We start from the raw sequence: 20,000 nt of genomic DNA, 5'->3' as shown, positions 1-20,000 counted from the left end.
TTCTGACCGAGACCTTTCGAAATATGTTGTGTGTGAGAAGACCCAGCAAGCCAAGTGAGACCAAAATCCAAGGCCTCTGCCAGGGATAGACCAAAATCCAACGCCTCTGCCAGAGATGTAGCCAGCCCACTTATGCGTAACATTCCTTCTTTGGACACTAAACTCCGCTTGCGAAGACCTGTTGAGGCAAGTGAAATCGAAATCGAACTAAATTTGTAGACTGGCACCCATGCCAACGTCTTCATTGAACACTAAACTCGGCTTGCGAAGACCTGTTGGGGCAAGCGAAAACGAAATCGTGATGGCACCAGTACCAGTAAATCACTAAGAGCACCGTCCGAGCGTGATCGTTGCCAGAGCACCAGCTGTCTGGCTTTCGTGCTGGTGGCACGTAAATAGCACCATTTGAGCATGACCGTTACCAACGTCGCCTTCCTGGCACTTGTGCCAGTGGCATGTGAAAAGACATTTGAGCGAGTTCGTTGCCAGTCCCGCTGGACTGGCTCCTGTGCAGGTGGCACGTAAAATACACCATTTCGAGCATGGCCGTTGCCAGTACCTCCTGACTGGCCTCGTGCTGGTGGCACATAAAAGCACCCACTACACTCGCTGAGTGCTTGGCGTTAGGAAGGGCATCCAGCTGTAGAAACTCTGCCAAATCAGATTGGAGCCTGGTGTAGCCATCTGGTTCACCAGTCCTCAGTCAAATCGTCCAACCCATGCTAGCATGGAAAGCGGACGTTAAACGATGATGATGATAACGACAGGGCTCCCTCAGTCTCCATCCACCAAATCAACCCACAACCCTTGGTCAGCCGGAGGCTATAGCAGAAGACACGCCCAAGGTGCCACACATTATGACTGAACCTGGAACCATGTGGCTGGTCAGCAAGCCACTCACACACAGCCACCCCATATATATACATACATATATACATATATGTTTGTATGTATGTATGTATGTATATTCACCTTTAAGTTATTTTAGTTAGTGTTAATTTTCTTTTTAAGCCTGGTACTTATTCAATCACTCTCTTTTTGCTGAATTGCTAAGGTATGGGGATGTAAACATGCCAACACACACACACATATATGTATATACACAGGATGTCTCAATTTATAACTTTTAACATCGCTTCCAGGAACTGAAAATTCCTGGCAAAACTATTTGGCAAGAATTTCACATAACTTTCTTTCAAATATACAACTCTATTGGTTACTATGCAGCCCTTACTGAATACTCAAATAGTCATTCATGCTCGCTCGCACACTCACTCACTCACTTACGTACTTACTGGAACTGTAAAAATCTGCAAAAGTTTGAGCATGTCTAGAGATGCAACTACTATACATGAGAATACATACATAAAACAAAACATACAAATCTGCACACATACACACACACACACACACATATACACACACACACATACATACATACATACAAGCAATGTTGATGCTGAATTCCAATGAAGGAGCCTTGAATGTAGGTTAGAAACTGGATCTTTCTCTATTGGTAAGAAATCTTGAAATAAAACTGAACAATGTCATACATACATGGATGATTGATTGATTGATTAATTGAAATAGACAGACAGACAGACAGATTTATGAGCATATAAGCAACTATTGGTAATATTAAATAATGCATTCCATGTCATAGAAAGTTTAACTTACAACTTTTCTCAGCTGTAGCTCCTCACACTTTGTACAATCAAAGACTTTTTATTTTGACTGTCCTGTCTGTTTTTCCTTAGCTATACTGTCCAATATTCTCTTTCATTTCTTTATAAAACATAGGGTATGAACTGAAGGTGATTTAGCCTCTATTTATAACAAGTCAAGCAACCTATGCTCAATTTCGCTGAAAATATATAAGCCTCTCATGCATAAAGGGGTTATTTACAAGAATTAAATTCATTATGCACCTGGGTATTTTAGCATGTAAGCAAGAGGATTCATATCATGAAAACACTACCAGCAGTTCACATGTAAATATTGTATAAAATTTTTTACCTATTGAGTCAAAAGAGACATCCATATATAACTGAAGTTAACAAAAGACAATTAGGGAATGCTTATATTTCATAAATGATATTAACTCAGCATCATTCGTGTATCTATGAATAATATTTGGGCTATAAATCTTTCTAAATAACATGATGTCCTTTCACTAAATTTCTGTACTCTTCAACGACATCTTCAGGTCAGTGTTCTTAGAGAATTTCCCATGTTTGGACATCATACTTTATTAATCATTGCAAATATATTTGTATGCTCAATATGTTTCTAAGTTCATCTATTCTAGATGAATCTTAGATATGAGGATGGCATGGCAAAAATATATTCAAATGGATTCATAATTATTCATCAATAATTATCAATACCATTTCAACTTTTTTTTTTTTTGCTTGTTTTTTGTTTTTCTATTCTGATACTGACAGACGTGTTTGCTCATGCACATATAAATATGTTGTTCTTTATATACGTCTTTCTCAAGAAACTCTTTATTCTAATACTATTCTAGATTTGGTGAAAGCCTAACATATGCTTAAGCAAAATTGAAATTATTTAATTAGTTTTTAGTATATTTACTGGGCAACTAATATTTTACTAATAAATATTGTGTTTTCTATATTTACCCAAAGCTCCTATTTTATTTCACTGCATTACGCTGGCATGTGATCAACAAATTCAAAATTTCTATTTTAAACCTCTTTCAGCCATTGTAACTGCCTGTTATTTTGCTATAACTATATCCACCAAAAACATTGATTAATTCTTAATAGAGGAACAATGACTACTATTCCTAATATTGCTGACAACAAATATAACATAACTATATGTTGAGTGTTTTTTGAGGGTTTTTGTTTTTTTAAGTAATTGATGCTTAAACAAACCAACAATGTGCCAAAAGCAGTACAGGTCTTGTGCTAAAATTGTCAGAAACACTACTCAAGATCATTGATGGAAATGAGGCTGAGTACACAGAAGAATAATGTTCTCTTACATTTCATTTCTAGACAGACTTGCAGTTTCTAACCCCAAAGTGATAAATATTTTTCTAAACCAACTGCATTGTTATTAGAATTAGGCTTATAACAAAAGAAGTAATGGCAATATTTGCTGAGATCAACAAATTTGAATTATTCATAAATATTCAGTGTTTTGAGAACAAAAACAAAGACTGAAAGTTGTGATATTCATTTTTACACATCAAAAAACTTTAGTGCTCTTGGCAAATACTCAAATTTATATTCAATGGAACTTACAAAGCAGAATTTTTTTATTTTTACTTTTGATTTTCCAAAATAAACCAGACATTCCCTGTTTAGATAGCATCAGAGATTTCCACTCTGAACATCAGCTTTAATGTCTAAGGTACCAGGACAGAGTTTAGTGACTGTCATTTAAAGAAAAGAATTATATAAAATTTAAAGTTTCCTTCTGATATAATTACAACCACAATATTTTTTAAATCACATTACAGGAATCTGAATGACTTGCCAAGAAATGAGAATGATATTAAATATTTTCTTTAATCTACAAAGAACAGTATTGTCATTGGTAATGTGAAACATGAAATAATTTGTCTTGGTAAATTTCTTGATTGATCTTAGTGGCCATTGCAATTCACTATTCTCAAAAACCAACATTAACAATCAAAAGCTTTCTAAACATATATACTTGTTAATTAGATACACTTTACAATGAGTGTGTCTTTATTAGTCACCATAATTGATTATCAATAAAAGAATACGTATACTTCAAACATCTGATTCTAAGTGAGTTTCAAAAGAATCAGCACTTAGATTCATTCATACTTGATCTTTTCTAATTGCCCTCTCATGGACTATTTTCAATCTGTACACATCATCAGATCACAAAATTTATGAATAAAGCATTTGAAAATTATCATCCTAAGATAGGGTGCAGCCACAGCTGCAAAATCACAATCAAGTACTAGGCCAATGCCAACTAATCTCCACTCCAAATCGCTAACATTACGTCTGAATTGAGAACCCTTACTATATGTCTTAGCTTTTCTGATATCTGATATTCACAGTCATAGTAACAGTTCACATTTTATTTCAAATCTGAGCAAAAGAAAAGGAATCAAGAGAACACTGAAGAAATTTACAGTCTGTCTAAATACATATTCTCCATATTCTATATATTAATCAATGTTAGAAAACATAGAAAGATGAAAAGGTAGAAATTATACATGCTTTATGATTAACATAAACCAATTTGATAAAATAAAAACATGTAAATTTCAATAATTGTTAATATTCATTTCTGTACTATTTCAGATGCATTCATGATTCTTTCCAAGAAAGATGTCCATATGTGAAAACATGCTAACTGAAGTGTCTTTGTTGTTGCTTATTCTGGAAACATCCCTATGTGCAGATCGTGTATATCGTATAGAAGAAGAGAATGACCCAGGAACTTTTGTTGGTGATATTGCAGCAGATACAAAACTATTAGGCATCATATCTCCAAAGGATGACAGCAATATTTGGTTCAGTCAGCTTCACCAAGAGAATACAAACACGTCAAAGTTGTTCAATGTCACTAAAACAGGCAAATTATATACAGCTCAAAGACTAGACACAGAAACTCTTTGTAAATACAATGTAGAATGTTTCAAAATGGTAGATGTTGCAGTTCAACAGAAAAAATATTTTATTAAAATATTGGAAGTCAAAATTATTATTGAAGATATAAATGACAACAAGCCAGAATTTCGAAACAAAGAAATTGAACTTGAATTTTATGAAACTGATGGCAAAGGAACAAAAAAATCTATACCTAATGCCATAGACAAAGATGTAGGTATACAAAATTCACAAATAACATATTTACTAAAGAACAATAATGATGATCTTTTCACATTATCAGTTTCAAAAAATATGGATGGTACTTCCAAACTCGGTATTATTTTACAAAAGAAACTTGACAGAGAAATACAAGATTCTTATCAGCTTCAAATTATTGCAAAAGATGGAGGCCATCCCCCTAAAGAAGGTGTTCTCAATCTCCAAATATCAGTTCGAGATGAAAATGACAACTCTCCAGTCTTCTCCCAAAATATTTACAATGTTTCTATTAAAAATGGTTATCAACGATCAATACCTATCGTCACTTTATCAGCAACTGACTTAGATTCTGGTAAAAATGGTAAAGTAATCTACGAGTTCAGTCCCAAAACATCAGAGAGTGCCAGAGCCTATTTTAAATTAAATGAGTCAACAGGAGAAATCTGGGTGGTGAAAAAGTTTCCAACTGGTTCAAAGAAGATATATAAATTGTTTGTTAAAGCAAAGGATGGAGGTAATCCTTCCTTGAGTTCAGTTGCTCTGGTTTTAGTTAATATAAATAGTCAAGAGAACAACCCTCCTGATATAGATATGAATTTTATAGCAAAATCACCAGAAAATTTGCCAAGCATTTCAGAGGGGGTAAAAGTTGGTAACTTTATTGCTTATGTAAAGGTCACAGATGATAATGAAGTTTCTTGTTATATAAATCACGATCACTTTCAACTTCAGGCTCTTGCACGTAAAAAGTATAAAGTTGTTATTAAGAAAACAGTTGACAGAGAAGTAGAAAATCACATAGATTTTACCATCACATGTGAAGACAAAGGATCTCCACCATTAAAAACTGAGAAACGATTTTCAGTGCAAGTATCAGATGTTAATGATGTACAACCACGATTTACGAAAGATACTTTTGAATTTTTAACCTATGAAAATGAAAATAGAAATTTTCCAGTAGGCTTCATCAATGCAACTGACCCTGATCTTGGATCAGGAGGTGAATTATCTTATTTTCTTATAAGCAGAGATGGGAGTGTTCTTCCCTTTAAAATCTCTCATTTAGGATTCATATCAACTACTCAGTCTTTAGACCGGGAACAACATGACATTTACAGATTTAAAGTGTTAGTAAAAGATAATGGTACACCATCTCTTAACAACACAGCTAACGTTGTTGTTGAAGTTATGGATAAAAATGATAATACTCCATATTTTACTTTCCCTAGTGTTAACCCTTTCAATCTAGATTTCCATCACCATCCGCAGAGTAAGAGTGACATCACAACATTAAGAGCCTCCGACAGAGACAAACATGTTAATGCTTTTCTCAGGTATGAAATACTTGGAGGCAATGACAAACAATTATTTAAAGTTAACCATTATACTGGAGTTTTGTCATTCTCTCGTACAGTTTACCAAAATGATGCTGGATCATATAATCTAAAATTAGCTGTCAAAGACAATGGTACACCAGTTTTATCAGCAACAACTACACTGTCTTTGACACTAACTGTTAGCAATACAACAGCCAAAATGTACATCTCTGAAGACACAGAATCAGACAACAGAATACATATTAACTTGATGATTATTATAGTAGTAGCAGCAGTGATAGTTTCTGTTGCTATTGTAGTTTCTGTAATTGTTTGTGTTGTTCATAAAAGAAATCAAAAAGAAAACCATTATGGTGCTACCCAAGACTTTGTTGGTGAGAGAAGGCCATCAGGATACGTTTGTGAACAAGACTCTCCAAAATATGATGTTCCTGTTGCAATCTTATCAGATCCAAAACAAATAAGAAATTCTAAAACAGCTCTTTTTCGAAGAGATCCTCACTCCATATACAAACCTGGACAGAGTTGGAAAGGGTCATCATTAGGAGTACAGCTACAATGTATTACTCCTGAATTACATCAAGTAAGTAATCTAATTTACATAGCTATTAAAGAAATCCATTTTCACATGTTTGTTTTACTTTTGTGATTTTAATTTTAGTTTTCCAAGTTTTGGTGTTTATGACAAACATCACTGTTTGTTTTCAGATTAGACAGTTAAAATAAATTCCTTTTCCATGTAAATACCATTACTTTGACAAAAATAAAAAAAAGGAGAGAGAAATGAACTTCAATCATATAGACGTATTGAAAGTAAATTTTTAAATATGTCTTGTCATTCATGCCATAATTTAACCAGTCTTTCAGCTGGACAAACACATTTTCAAATTGTTTTATTAGGAGTTTAATATCCACAACATAAGAATGCTTCTTTTTTTTTTTTTTTTTTTTTTAATTTGCTATAATAAATTGAACTTCAGCAGTACTATATTTGTGTACTTACTATTATCTTTAAAATTCTTTTTTCTATGGTTATTGTTTTTACATATTTTGATATACTACTATTATAATAAAACTATATATAAGGAACCAGCAAAATAGCTAATTATTTTATCTATGTTGCACAACTTTCAGATGTTGTAGTAGTTTTTCTTCTGTATAGAACATTCAGACATATTCAAGAACAAAACACTTAACAAAACTACATTCAGAATAATAGTATGCTGCTTTCTTAATTAGACTGCTGTTAAAAAAAAAAAAAAAGGCTTATCTCTTTAGCATTTACCCTGGCCATATTTGGCTCGATTATTCTCCCTGTTCTAAGTTCAAACTGGTTAGATCTGGTTTCTCATACCTACAACGTCATTCTAAAAATATAAAATCATAACATCAAAATCTCAAAACTATATATGACTAATAGAAATACACAGTGTTGCCCATGTCACATGGAATTGAAGAATTAGACTTCTTTTATATTTTCTCTAATGAACTGGAATACCTGTGATTTGAATTTCATCAAAATTGTAGATGAAGAATTTTAATGAGGGTTCTTTCCCTCTTTACACACCCTAACAAAAATTCTAATCATGATACATTTATCCTATGCTACTCATCATTATGCCCAGATTCCAAAATTCAAATCTTATGGAACCTATTGAAAAGTTTTTGCTCCTGAAAATGGAGCTCATGGAGTTCTAAAATGTTGGAGTTAAGGCCCCTATGGGAGGGGGGTCTTAAAGTCAACCAGAGAAGTTGAATTGTTCGAATCTTTTTAACTCGAGTCTTATAGCTATTGTTCAAATTTCTTTGAAATCTGAAATATATGTATGTTCACTGGGTTTGTAAAAAAGAGCAAAGCTAGAGGAAACCAAAAGACGATTGATCACAATAAGCAGTCAGCTACCCTACCCTAGTCGTTACCACTCCCCAGTGTAGGATTCCTCACCATACAGGTGATGGGAACAGCCGTAAGATGCATTACGGATGTATAGCAATTGGAAGGATGTGACCCAACTGAAATAAACATTAACAACTGCGTGACGTGAGAGCTAAGGGGAAATGAAAGTGTCACCTCTGAAGTTTGCCAATGATCACTATGCCGATAGGTAAATGGACAAAATAAATATGCAATCTAAAAATCTCTTTGAATAACCAGTCACTTATCTGGGAAGGCCCTGAAATCAATGTTACCATCTGGGGACGACTATCTCTGATAATATAATGACTCAAAGTAGGTCTGCAACCAAATAACTTTACTTAACACTTTGCAACTGCATCAGTGGAGGCAAAGATGCCTCTCCATTACTTGACAATTTATGCAGCACATTGCAGAAATCACAATCTAAGTATATCTCAAAGCAAAATCTTACACTGTTGTACAACGGAATTACAAATAACACTCATCTTTTATGCTTGGGTGACAAGGCAAAAGTCAAATATATACTTAACTGATACTTATTTTAATGACTCCAGATGACTCAATCTCAACATGGTTTGAATTCAGAATGTGAAGAACTGGAACAAATACTGCAAGTATTTGTCTGATATTCTTGTGATTCTTCCATTCCATCAATGACAATTACTAACACTGACATAAATATCCATAAATGTATAGGTGAGCAGTGTAAAATTAAATGGATTGGTAATTATTATTATCATCATCATTATCATTATTATTATTATTGTCTTCACATTTTGAGTTCAAATGCTGCCAGGGTTGACTTTGCCTTTCATCCTTTCAGGTTCGAAAAATTGAGTACCAGTGAAACACTGGGGTCGATGTAATCGACTAGTCCCTCCACCCAAAATTTCAGGCTTAGAGCCTTTAGTAGAAAGGATTCTTCTTCTTCTTATTATTATTATCATTATTATTATCATCATCATCATTATTATAATAACAATGGATGAAAGTAACTTTGGCTCCCATCCTTCTAACAAGTTTACTTAATCAAGTTTATGTCTATTTTAAAAATATTATTGATTATTGTAGTCCCACAGCAAGCCAGATTATTTGAAAGTTTTTTTAAGTTTCAGAGTGAGGTTATTCAGTTTGTCTACACACTCCTGCACAAATTTTTTTCCCCCATACATTTATTTGGTAGCTTTCTGTATATGCCTCGACTTCACTGGTCACAATCTCTTAAATTATTTTTCTGACCTGTCTTTCAAATTCAATCATATCCCAATTTAGCTAAACAAACACAACTGATGCAATCTTCATTATATATCATCTCCTTTCTTGGATTTCAAAAGTTAAGTATTAGTAATTTCCTGTTTTCACTTTCTTGAAAGATCTTATTAAACCCAGTCATATCAATGATTCATGTGAGCTTTTTCTGCACTTATTTTCTAAAATAAAATATGGATCTTCTAGCAGCAATTGTTTAGTACGTATAACATCCTTATTCACTAATTTGTTTTTTCTCATCCATTTCATTTTACACCATAGAATTTATTTCATGTGTCCTATTTCATTTTCTCTAGATACTATCAGGACATATATCAGTTGAGTCTTTTAACAATATTTTAGTTAGTATTTTACACTTACATTAAATACTAGTGTATTTTTCTCTCTTTGTTTTCCATTAATAACTTAGCATACATCCAATATTATATTCAACTGTTTTAATTTCTTCTATGACCTTGTTTAAACAAAATCAACCATGCATGTAAGTCATGCTACAGCTTGAATAATGTCACAGGAATCCACACTAAAGTTGAGATATATATAGTTATTTCTTTTTAAATGCTACATTCTTCATCCTCCAGAATTAAATAGCTAAGCTGCTAAATTTGTACTTTTTCTGTGCTCTTTTGCAGTTTCCACTTCAGATTTTCCTCCATGTACCTTCCAGTTTGTCTCTTCACATTCAGTCTTACTTATTTGTCACTAAACTTACCCCAACATAACACTAAACAAATCAATTTTCTTCCATTTCAAATTGACTAGTATCTTTTCATGTTTTTTTCTTTTCTTGCCATCTGCAAAGTTAGTGGCCAAGTGCAACTTTTTATTGTCATATGACACTCTACTCTTGTTTTTAAGAACATACAAATCTCCCATACTTTTCATGTCTCATCCTCCATATTTTCTTATGAATAACCCGCCACTATTTATTTGTTTAAAGATAGTTTATTTTTATTATGTTATTCAGCATCTTTTCATTTCTTTACTAAACTGAACTACGTTCATTATATATATATATATATATATATATATATATATATATATATATATATTATAATTTATTTACTGGAATAACCCAATATTATCATGATAAAGGTGGTGGAATATTTAAAAAATGTAGTGTTGTAGTATTTAATTAAATATCTTAATATTTTGAATTCCGATTCCATAGGGGTCAGCTTTGTTTTTCGTTTGGACAGGGATGTGGTGAATAAAATTACAAGTACAGGATGGATAAACTTTACTACATACAGCACCAAATTTCATGGCAGTTGTCAATATTATTATTATTATCATTATTAGTATTATTAAGACAGTGAGCTGGCATAATCGCTAGCATGCTGGACAAAATGTTTAGTGGTTATTCATGTCTTTACATTCTGAGATCAAATTCCACCAAGGTTGACTTTGCCTTTCATCTTTTCAGGGTCAATAAAATGAGCATGACCCGACTTTTCATCCGCTGTCACTATGCCCAACAACACTTTGCCGACGTCTTTTAGTCCAATATCTTTTTGTCCATTGATTTTTTTTTGTCCAATTTTAAATAAACTCTTTAGAAAACAGGTGAACATCAAAATCAAATAATCGTTAAGAATTTTATTGTAGGATTCAAATAAAATACTGTGGGGAAAATATAGTTTAAAAAAGTAATAAGATACAACTAATGATTTATTATGATCACTTAAAACTGATGCAAATTATATGCCGCACTCTTCAAAAAATCAATTTTTCTTGTTGACCCATATTCAATGACCAATCCTTTGTGGCATTCACTTATTCTTCCATATCGTGTACATGAATTTGACAGATCTCATCAAAGAATTTGAGTCATTTTACCTTGAACGAACCCTCCCTCTTCCTTCAGAGTTTTGATTAATTTCCAAATATTCATATGTGCTCCACCCACCACATGCTATATCACAGAATGAAACCCCTCTGCAGCATTATTTGTTCTGGGAAGATCTTGAAGAATACGCTAATTAACATTCCATACAGCTATCAGGAATGTAGGTGGTTCTCTCCTTCGTCTAGCACCACATCCTCTCACAACACCTATGTAAGTCAAGTCGAAGTCAGCTATGAATTAAGCAGGTATTTCTTCATTGTCTATAAATTCTTCATAGGCCTCTTGGACATCAACAGGTAGGAAGGCTAATACTAGAAAACATCAAATTTTAAGAGAGAATTCAGAGTCTTTATTGTATTTTTCTTTGAGACCTAAATCTGTAATTTTTCAAAGTACTGATTGGCTCAAATGTAATAAACATGCCACAATAGATGAATTAGGGAATGATTAATTAAATGCCTTATGAACAGCAACTTTGAAATCTGCCACGAGATCAAGCAGATATGCATTAGGTTGCTTAATTTTCAATTGCTCGATAAATAATTTGCATGTCTACTTTGTTTTATTAGGCAGTAATGCAAAGACTTGTGGAAAACTGCTACCTTTAACTTGCACAGTTTTGAATGTTCCATCACATGCCCACTGATGATATGATGCTATATCTTGAAGAGCACTTTCTGATGCAAATACTAGCATGTACTGTTGATCCTTAATACTTGAATCATGTCTCAGAAACTGTGCACCATTATTAAGTGTACAATATTCTTCTGGTATTTCAAAACCAGTTCTAGCCCCTGAATTAGCAGGAAATCCAGAATCTTTTTGTCAGCACCTTTGAATAGTCCTTGAAAGTACAGGCAAACAAGGAAGTTGAGAGCAAGTATTTTCTGTTAGCTGCATAAACTTAGTCACTATCATACTACACAAACTTGCTGCTATGTTTTCCACTGCTTCATGCTTTATTTCTGTAACTGCTTTTCTAGCATTTAACGAATCTACATTAGTTGTATGAAGATGCTCACTAGAAAAAGAAATAATTTTTGGCTCATTGTTTTCTGTTACTGTGTGAATTCGCACTGAACACAGCCTTCTTTTCTCACATCTCCAGTATTCTTTTCCAAGTTTTATATTGCTTGAATGAAAATCGTAGATGTAATTACTTTCATCAACTACTTTTCTTTTGTTTTGGTCGATACTATGAACTTTGTCATTTCAGGATGGGTAAATTAAAAATGTGTACACTGAATTTGCATCATACTTAAGAGAGGAAAGGAAAAAAAAAATAAAACTGTTAACAGAGAAGAAAAAGAACGATAATAACAAACCTATAACGAGGCTCATTATAGTTCTGTGAATATTTCATTAGAGATATTTCACCCTCTGTTCTAAAGAATTTATTTAAAATTAGACAAAAAAAATGTTGGACAAAAAAAATCATCAGACAAAAAGAGGTTGGACCAAAAGATGTGGACGAAGTGACGTTGGACGAAAAATGAGTACCAGTCAAGTATTGGGATCGATGTAATTTATTTATTCCTCCCTTGAAATTTCAAGCCATTATTATTATCATTATTATTGAGGTAGCAAGCTGGCAGAATTGTTAACAAGCTAGGCAAAATGCTGAGCAGTATGTCATTCATTTTTACTTTCTTAGTTCAAAATCTGCCAAGGTGGACTTTGCCTTTCATCCTTTCAGGGTCAATAAAACAAGTAGCAATTGAGCACTGGGTCAATGTAATCAACTTACCACTTCCCCAAAACTGCTGGCCTTGTGCCAAAATTTGAAACCATTATTATCATAAAAGAAATTATCATTTTACAGGTTAGTTTATGGCAAAACAGTATTGTAATGAATTAAATGCTTTTCAGTATTTAGTTACATTTTTTTTACATATTGTGTTCAAATCCTTGAAGTTGGTTTCAGATATTGTCTTTCCTTAGTTGATAAAATAAAAAAAAAGGCAAGTACTTTGATAAATTCAATAAACTGTGCCACTCCTCCTAAAATATGCAGCCCTGTGCACATCATTATTATTATCCAAATTAGAAATCATTACCGTTCTTATCTAAAGGTGGTGAGATGGCAGAAATCATTAGCGTGCTGGACAAAATGCTTAGCGACATTCCTGAGTTCAATTCATCACTATGTTCTGAGTTCAAATTCTGCCATGGTCGACTTTGCCTTTCATCATTTCAGAGTCAATAAAATAAGTACCAGTGTAACAGACTCATCCCCACCTCCTCCTAGCTGCCCTGGTGGCAAAAATTTGAAATAATAATTATTATTATCTAAATTATTGCTCATTTTAATGTAGTTTGTTCCAGAACCACCAAACTCAAACTCCATGTACCTCTGGTACCCACTGTATTTTATCTTAGTATTAATGCATTTGATGTATTCACTTTATGCAAAGCTTTATATAGATTATGTGAGATGCTTTTATCAGTACTGTTATTGTATTTTTTTTCCATAGTTCCATGAAAGATCTCCTTTGTAACATTAGTTAGTTTTCCACAAAAGTATATAGCCTTACTTTGCTGTTGTGGTGATGGTTGGGTTGCTGTCAATATTTTTATGGTTTTAAGTTCTATTTTACATTGATGCTTTTGTTTGTTGCAAGAGTTATAACTATTATATTAAGTGTCAAATTATTTTCAGATTGTGTACAATTTTGTGAAGCCTGATAATGTACTGAGGTGCTCTTTTTTTTTATCATTCTAAGTGCATCAGTTACTTTTAGTATTGTCTGCATTATGATTATCCATATTTTATTAAGTTCATTTTATCCATTTGCCTTGATATCTTTATCATCTTTTTTATCAGGTATGTAGTAGAAAAACTAGTGTAGCTCTACTATTGTTGGATATATACTTTTTGTCTTGATTTTAAAATAGCATATTATGCAATGGATACAAATATCTCTTTGGTTGCTGTTGTGGATATATCCAGTCTTTACAAAAACTGGTCAATCTGAGATGAGATACTGTATTGATGCTTCATGTTGCCTTCATAATTTGAAATTACATCAACTACTTCTTTGTTTTCTAGTTTTTTTCTTTTCTTTTTTTCTTTTTCTTAGTTGCTATAGTTACTATTCTGAGAAACTATCATACCTTTTTTTTTTTTTTTTTCTGAAAGTTTCAAGCCTTTTTTTTCTTCAGTATTAGTTTTGTCACTTTTAGAGTTTTTCTTTCATATATTCCAATTGTTTTTTTTTGTGTGTATTTTTTCTGTTATTGCATCTTTACCATAAACATTTTCTCAATATATTTAGCTAAATAATTTATATTTAGTAATTTCCTAAAATATGATAAAACATTTTCATCTTTCTTTAACATGCTGATAATCCTTGTTTCTTCTTTATCACAATTCCACTTCAACAAAACATCTTTCTTCTTGCATGCATGACATATTCTGCAAAGGGATGATTAATTTACTTAATTCCAATTTATCATGCAGAAGTTTTAAGTTATAACAGAAGTATTTAGTTTAGTTTATTCAGGTGTATTATTCTATTTCTCTAAATCTGCTGAAACATGCATTTCTAATTTTTCTCCATCTAATCCTAAGTATTTTGTTAGTTATCATCATTATTATTAAAGCAACAAATTGGCAGAATTAGTTGGTAGTGAATTGGATAAAAATACTTTAGAATGGTATCACTTTACATTTTGCATTCAAATTCTGCAAGGGTAGATAAAATAAGTATTAGTCAAGTATTGAACAGAGTGAACTTACCCACCAAATTAATGGCTTTGATTTTACCTTTCATCCTTCCAGGGCTGATAAAACAAATAGCAGTCAAGTACTCACTGACATTGCTTTTTTGAAAATGTATAAATGTTAGAAATAATTTTTAACGTTATTTGAAATTAAGGATAGTAAAATCAGTATAATGCCTTGCAGTATTTAGTTACATCTCTGTATATTTTGAGTTCAAATCAGAATCATTAAAATAATTACTACTCAAGTACTGGAATTGATTTAATCAATTATTCTAACTGACAAAATGTGTGCTTCATGATATTTAATGAAGTTCCTTTATGTTTTCAGTTTCAAATTCCTTGGGGTTAATTCTATCTCCCTTTTCTATGAGATTGATTAAATAAGTACCTGTTTTTTTGGAGTCAGAGTTTAACTGACTTTACCTTCCTCTCCCATTATGCTCATTTCAGAAATCATAACTACTTTTTTTAAGGCAGACAAATAACAGAATCAATAGGGCTTCAAACAAAGTATCTGATAGTATTTAGTTATATTCCTTTTTGCCCTGAAATCAAATCTTACTAAGATCAACTTTACCTTTCATCTTTTCAGGAGTGTTAGAGTACCAATCATGTACTGGACTTGCTTTAATTGATAACCACACCCTGAATTTCAGCCCCTATGATAATATTAGAAGCCATAACTATTATTATAACTATTAAGGTGGCAAGTTAACAGAATCATTAGCACGCCAGGCAAAATGCTTAGTGGTATTTTCTTTGATGCTACCTTCTGAGTTCAAATTCTGCCGAGGTTGACTTTACCTTTCATCCTTTTGGGGGTCGATAAAGTATCAGTGAAACACTGGGGTCAATGTAATCTTCTTAATCCCTTCCCCCAACTTTGAGGCATTGTGCTTTCAGTAGAAAGGATTATTATTATTACAATTATGGAGGTGGTGAGATGGCAAAATCATTAGCATTCCAGGTGAAATGTTTAGTGGTATTTCATCTGACACTATGTTCTGAATTCAAATTCCTCCAAGGTCGATTTTGCCTTTCATCTTTTTGGGATTGATAAATTAAGTACCAATGAATCACTGGGGGCGATGTAATCGACTATTTCCTTCCCCCAAAATTTCAGGCCTTGTGCCTATAGTAGAAAGGATTATTATTATTATTGAGCCAGTGAAGGTGGCAAAGCTGGCAGAATCAGTACTGTGCCAGGCAAAATGCTTTCTGGCATTTCATCCATCTTTACATTCTGAGTTCAAATTCTGCTGAGGTCGATTTTGCCTTTCATCTTTTTGCAGTCATTAGAATAAGTGCCAGTTGTTCAGTGAGGTCGATGTAATAACTAACCCCACTACCCTGGAATTGCTGGACTTGTGTCAAAACTGTGAAAACATAATTAAAGCAGTGAGCTGCCAGAATCGTTAACATGCCAGACAAAGTGCTTAGCAGCACTTTGCCTTTCTTTATGTTTTGTGTTCAAAACTAAGAATGTGTAGATCCATCCTCAACCATTTATTGAATATGGACCTCTTTGATAACTATTTTACTCAGGTCAACTCCCACAGCCATTTGATGTTTAAAAACTAGTTTTATAGATGCTCTTCTCAAAATTACTATTTTTGTTTCTCACAGGTTTGAATTATGTAAAATGTTAGAGAAAGAAACCTAGCTGTTTCTTCCAATAAATACATCCAAAGTAACATTTTGTTTTTCATGGACCCTTAAAATACTGTTGTGGATCCCCAATCTACTATTTTGCTTGCATGGACCCCCCAAGTATTACATGGACCCCAATTGAGAACCCACTGCTAAATTATAAAATCATAACCTTCATTTATTTTTAATATTTTAGTCTCATTATTTCTTTATTCACTTGGATGTATAGAGAATTATTGATAGTTTTATTTCTAAATGTATTTTCATAAATGCAGGTGCATGCTATGTCACTATAGCATGTTTTCTGCACCAAATTTGTTGTGTTGGTACAGTTTTGTGTGAGAAATCATTACATCATTATCTAAATTTGGTGCAAGTTTTCTATCTGTTTATCTGAGTATATCTCAGATAAACAGAGAACACCTGCCTAACTTAAATAATAAATTTACTTACATATATACAGGAAGTCATCACTTACTACCTCTTTTTGTGACGTTATGTCCTCAATGCACAACTTACAGCATTGTGCAGTGGACTGCACAATCAAATCATTTCTGCTCAATACAGCCAATATCTTTGAGAACCAACTTTATTAAGAGAATAACAAAAATACTGCTGCTTGTGCTATTGATACCTACTGCGGGGCTATCCCTTAAACCTGGACAATAGCCATAAATTTACTTCTCAAAATACATTTTAAAAAAATATCACAAAGTCTTAAAAACATTATAAGAGTGTCTGAATAATATACCATGTTGATAATTTTTGAAAAATGAAGAAATTTCACATGAAGCCCCAAGTTCAAAGAAAGTAAATTTGGAATATCAGTAAGAGTGGGATCAGGTATCAGCGAGTGCCCTGATATGGCTGCAAGCAATCCCAGTTGACAAGAATATGACTTTTCTATACCTAGGTAATATCTTAGAACTTAATTAAAGTTAGATTGGTAACAGTTATGAGCCTGGTCACACTGCTCATAACCTTGTCCCCTGTTCCTATCCACCTGGATTTCCAACAGAACCATTCCACAACCACAGGACCACTTAACAGAATTGTTTTTTGTTCAAGTGACCTATGGTGTTGGCTAGCTTGTTTTCCTTTTCCAAGTGCTAAATTGCAAGTTCATTGACCTCTCTTGCTTAATTCATGTTCCTGCTATTACTTCATATTCTTCCACTACACTGACGTCTTCAATTTCTATGGTGTCTGATGCCATGACAGTTGCATCATCTATTTCTGCTGCTACATTCTTATATCCAAGTTCAAACATTTTTAATTTCTGCAACTATAGCTCAAAAACAAAATGTATAGACTCTTGAGAGAATGAGTGATTCGAAACTATTCTGATTGGTATCCATTCGGTATGATCATCATTGTACAAATATCACTGTACATCAATGCAATACAGTTTCTAAAAACAGGACTGAAACTAGCTGCTAAGCACTAACGGTCAATCCTATTGAAGGTTTTAGATTGATATAAGTGGATCGGAGCCCTACCAAGGCAAGTTTCACCAACCACCCTCTCTACAAAGCATTGTATGAAATTGGATGGATCTACACATTTTTTACCACAATACTAACTTAAACACCAACCATTTCACAAATGTCTTAGGAAAAAATTTGTAACTCTGCTTTCAGCAAGGGTAAGGGCTGAAAATTACTGATGATATTCTTCTTCGTATCCTTTCACAGCAGTGTCACCACTCTCTGATGAACACACTCTGGGATATTTCAATTATGCTGCTGCCATATGAAATATGGCTTTTGCCAAGAGATTGGGTGAGCAAGTCTGACATGTATACAAAAAGCATGTTATGTTAGACCATTCAAATTTAGTGAGTTGTCCTTTGCACAACCATCCACTATTCATCATATCTCAGCTGCCATGATTTCATCTGAATATACATGGTTCTGGGTTCAGTGTGGCACCTAAGGCAATTGTTTTCTACTATAGCTCCAGGCCAACCAAAGCCTTGTGAGTGGATTTGGTGGATAGAAACTGAGAAAAGGCTCTCACACACACACACACACACACACACACACACACATGCACATGTGTGTGTGTGTGTGTGCGCGCATATCTCTCTCTTTCTTCTTGTCTTGACATCATGCGATAGTTCTAAAATGACTGTCACTGTCATACAAGCAGTGTCATTCATTTCCAATATTTCAGTGTGTAATTCAAAAATGACTGGCCTTGAGGAAATATTGCCTTGCTTGGAAACAGGTGTGAGTTGGTGACAGAAAGTACATCTGTTCATAAAAAATATTCCACAATAAACTCTAACTCATGCATGCTTGAAATAATGGATGTTAAAATGATAATGATATACATTTATATACAAATATGTATATATAGTTATATATATACATATATATATATACATGCATGCATATACATATATATGTGTGTGTGGATGTATGGATACATATATGGATAAATATATATTAGGTTCTAAACATTTTTAAGCTAAATTTTTCAATGCTTCATTGAACACACCTGAAACGTAATACAGGTGGTAGTGCATCTCTTCTTTCTTCTTGACTAAAAATAGATTTATCCTTCATTCTGGTTACCTTTATTGACATTTGAAATGGATAACCAAAAATTTCATATTTGTGTTATAGTGCTTTTCTTTTTCATAAAAGGAGAAAATGCTGCAAAGATTTGCAAAAACATTTGTGAAGTTTATGGTGATGGTACTATAGGTGAATCAACTGTTCAAGGGTGGTTTGCAAAATTTAAAGCTGGAGAGTTTAGCTTGGAAAATGATGAAGAAAACTTAAATATCATGACTAGAGAACTTGCAGAGGAGTTGGAAGTTTCTCAAAGTACAGTTCATGAACACCTAGGATACATTTCTCGCGAAAATGTATGGGTCCCTCACAAACTCTCAGAAAAGAATTGCATGGACCGGTATTCTGTTGTTTGTAATATGCTTTTGAAGCAGAATGAAAGCATGCATTTTTCAAGCAACTTGTGACTGGAGATGAAAAATGGATTGTGTACAAAAATGCAGTGCAAAAATCGCTCTGGAATTTGCACAAGGATCCCCCAAAACAGCAACCAAAGATGAATATCCATGCCAAAAAAGCTATGCTTTGTGTTTGGTGGGATCATAAAAGCATTATTTATTATGAGCTTCTCCCACAAAACCAGACCATTAATTCTGATATGTACTGTTGTCAGCTGGCTAATGTGAACCCCAAAAAATCTTGCCAACAAGAAAGGGGTGGTGTTCCAACAAGACAATGCCCGACCATATGTCTTTGGCTATCCAAACAAAGTTACATGAACTTGGCTGAGATCTCTTACCCCATCCACCATATTCTCCTGATATTGTGCCATCCGTGTACCATTTGTTTTTGTCTCTACAGAACACATTGCAAGGAAAAGCATTTAACGATTTAGATGCAGTTAAAATG

General features: G+C 33.3%; 1 protein-coding gene and 1 long non-coding RNA gene across 9 annotated transcripts in view; one reads left to right on the top strand and one right to left on the bottom strand.

The window, feature by feature from the left end:
- Positions 1-10,180, top strand: part of LOC106871760 (protocadherin beta-15) — a 233,758-nt gene extending 223,578 nt beyond the window's left edge. Inside the window, exon 2 of one of the 2 annotated variants that reach the window (XM_089363269.1) lies at positions 4,314-10,180. In XM_089363269.1, the coding sequence (XP_089219395.1) occupies positions 4,341-6,809 (2,469 nt within the window). In that variant the 5' untranslated portion in view covers positions 4,314-4,340 and the 3' untranslated portion in view covers positions 6,810-10,180. The remainder of the gene's footprint in view (positions 1-4,313) is intronic. The other variant, XM_089363268.1, reaches the window with a different exon arrangement.
- The window catches only part of LOC149132688 (uncharacterized), a 962,641-nt gene that overhangs the window by 876,579 nt on the left and 66,062 nt on the right, over positions 1-20,000 (bottom strand). The window lies entirely within an intron of this gene.

The sequence above is a fragment of the Octopus bimaculoides genome, chromosome 14, assembly GCF_046866305.1.
Source record: "Octopus bimaculoides isolate indiv1 chromosome 14, ASM4686630v1, whole genome shotgun sequence".
Lineage (NCBI taxonomy): Eukaryota > Metazoa > Mollusca > Cephalopoda > Octopoda > Octopodidae > Octopus > Octopus bimaculoides.
The sequence above is the reverse complement of the archived record's forward strand: the minus strand, read 5'-3'. Positions and strand labels throughout refer to the sequence as shown.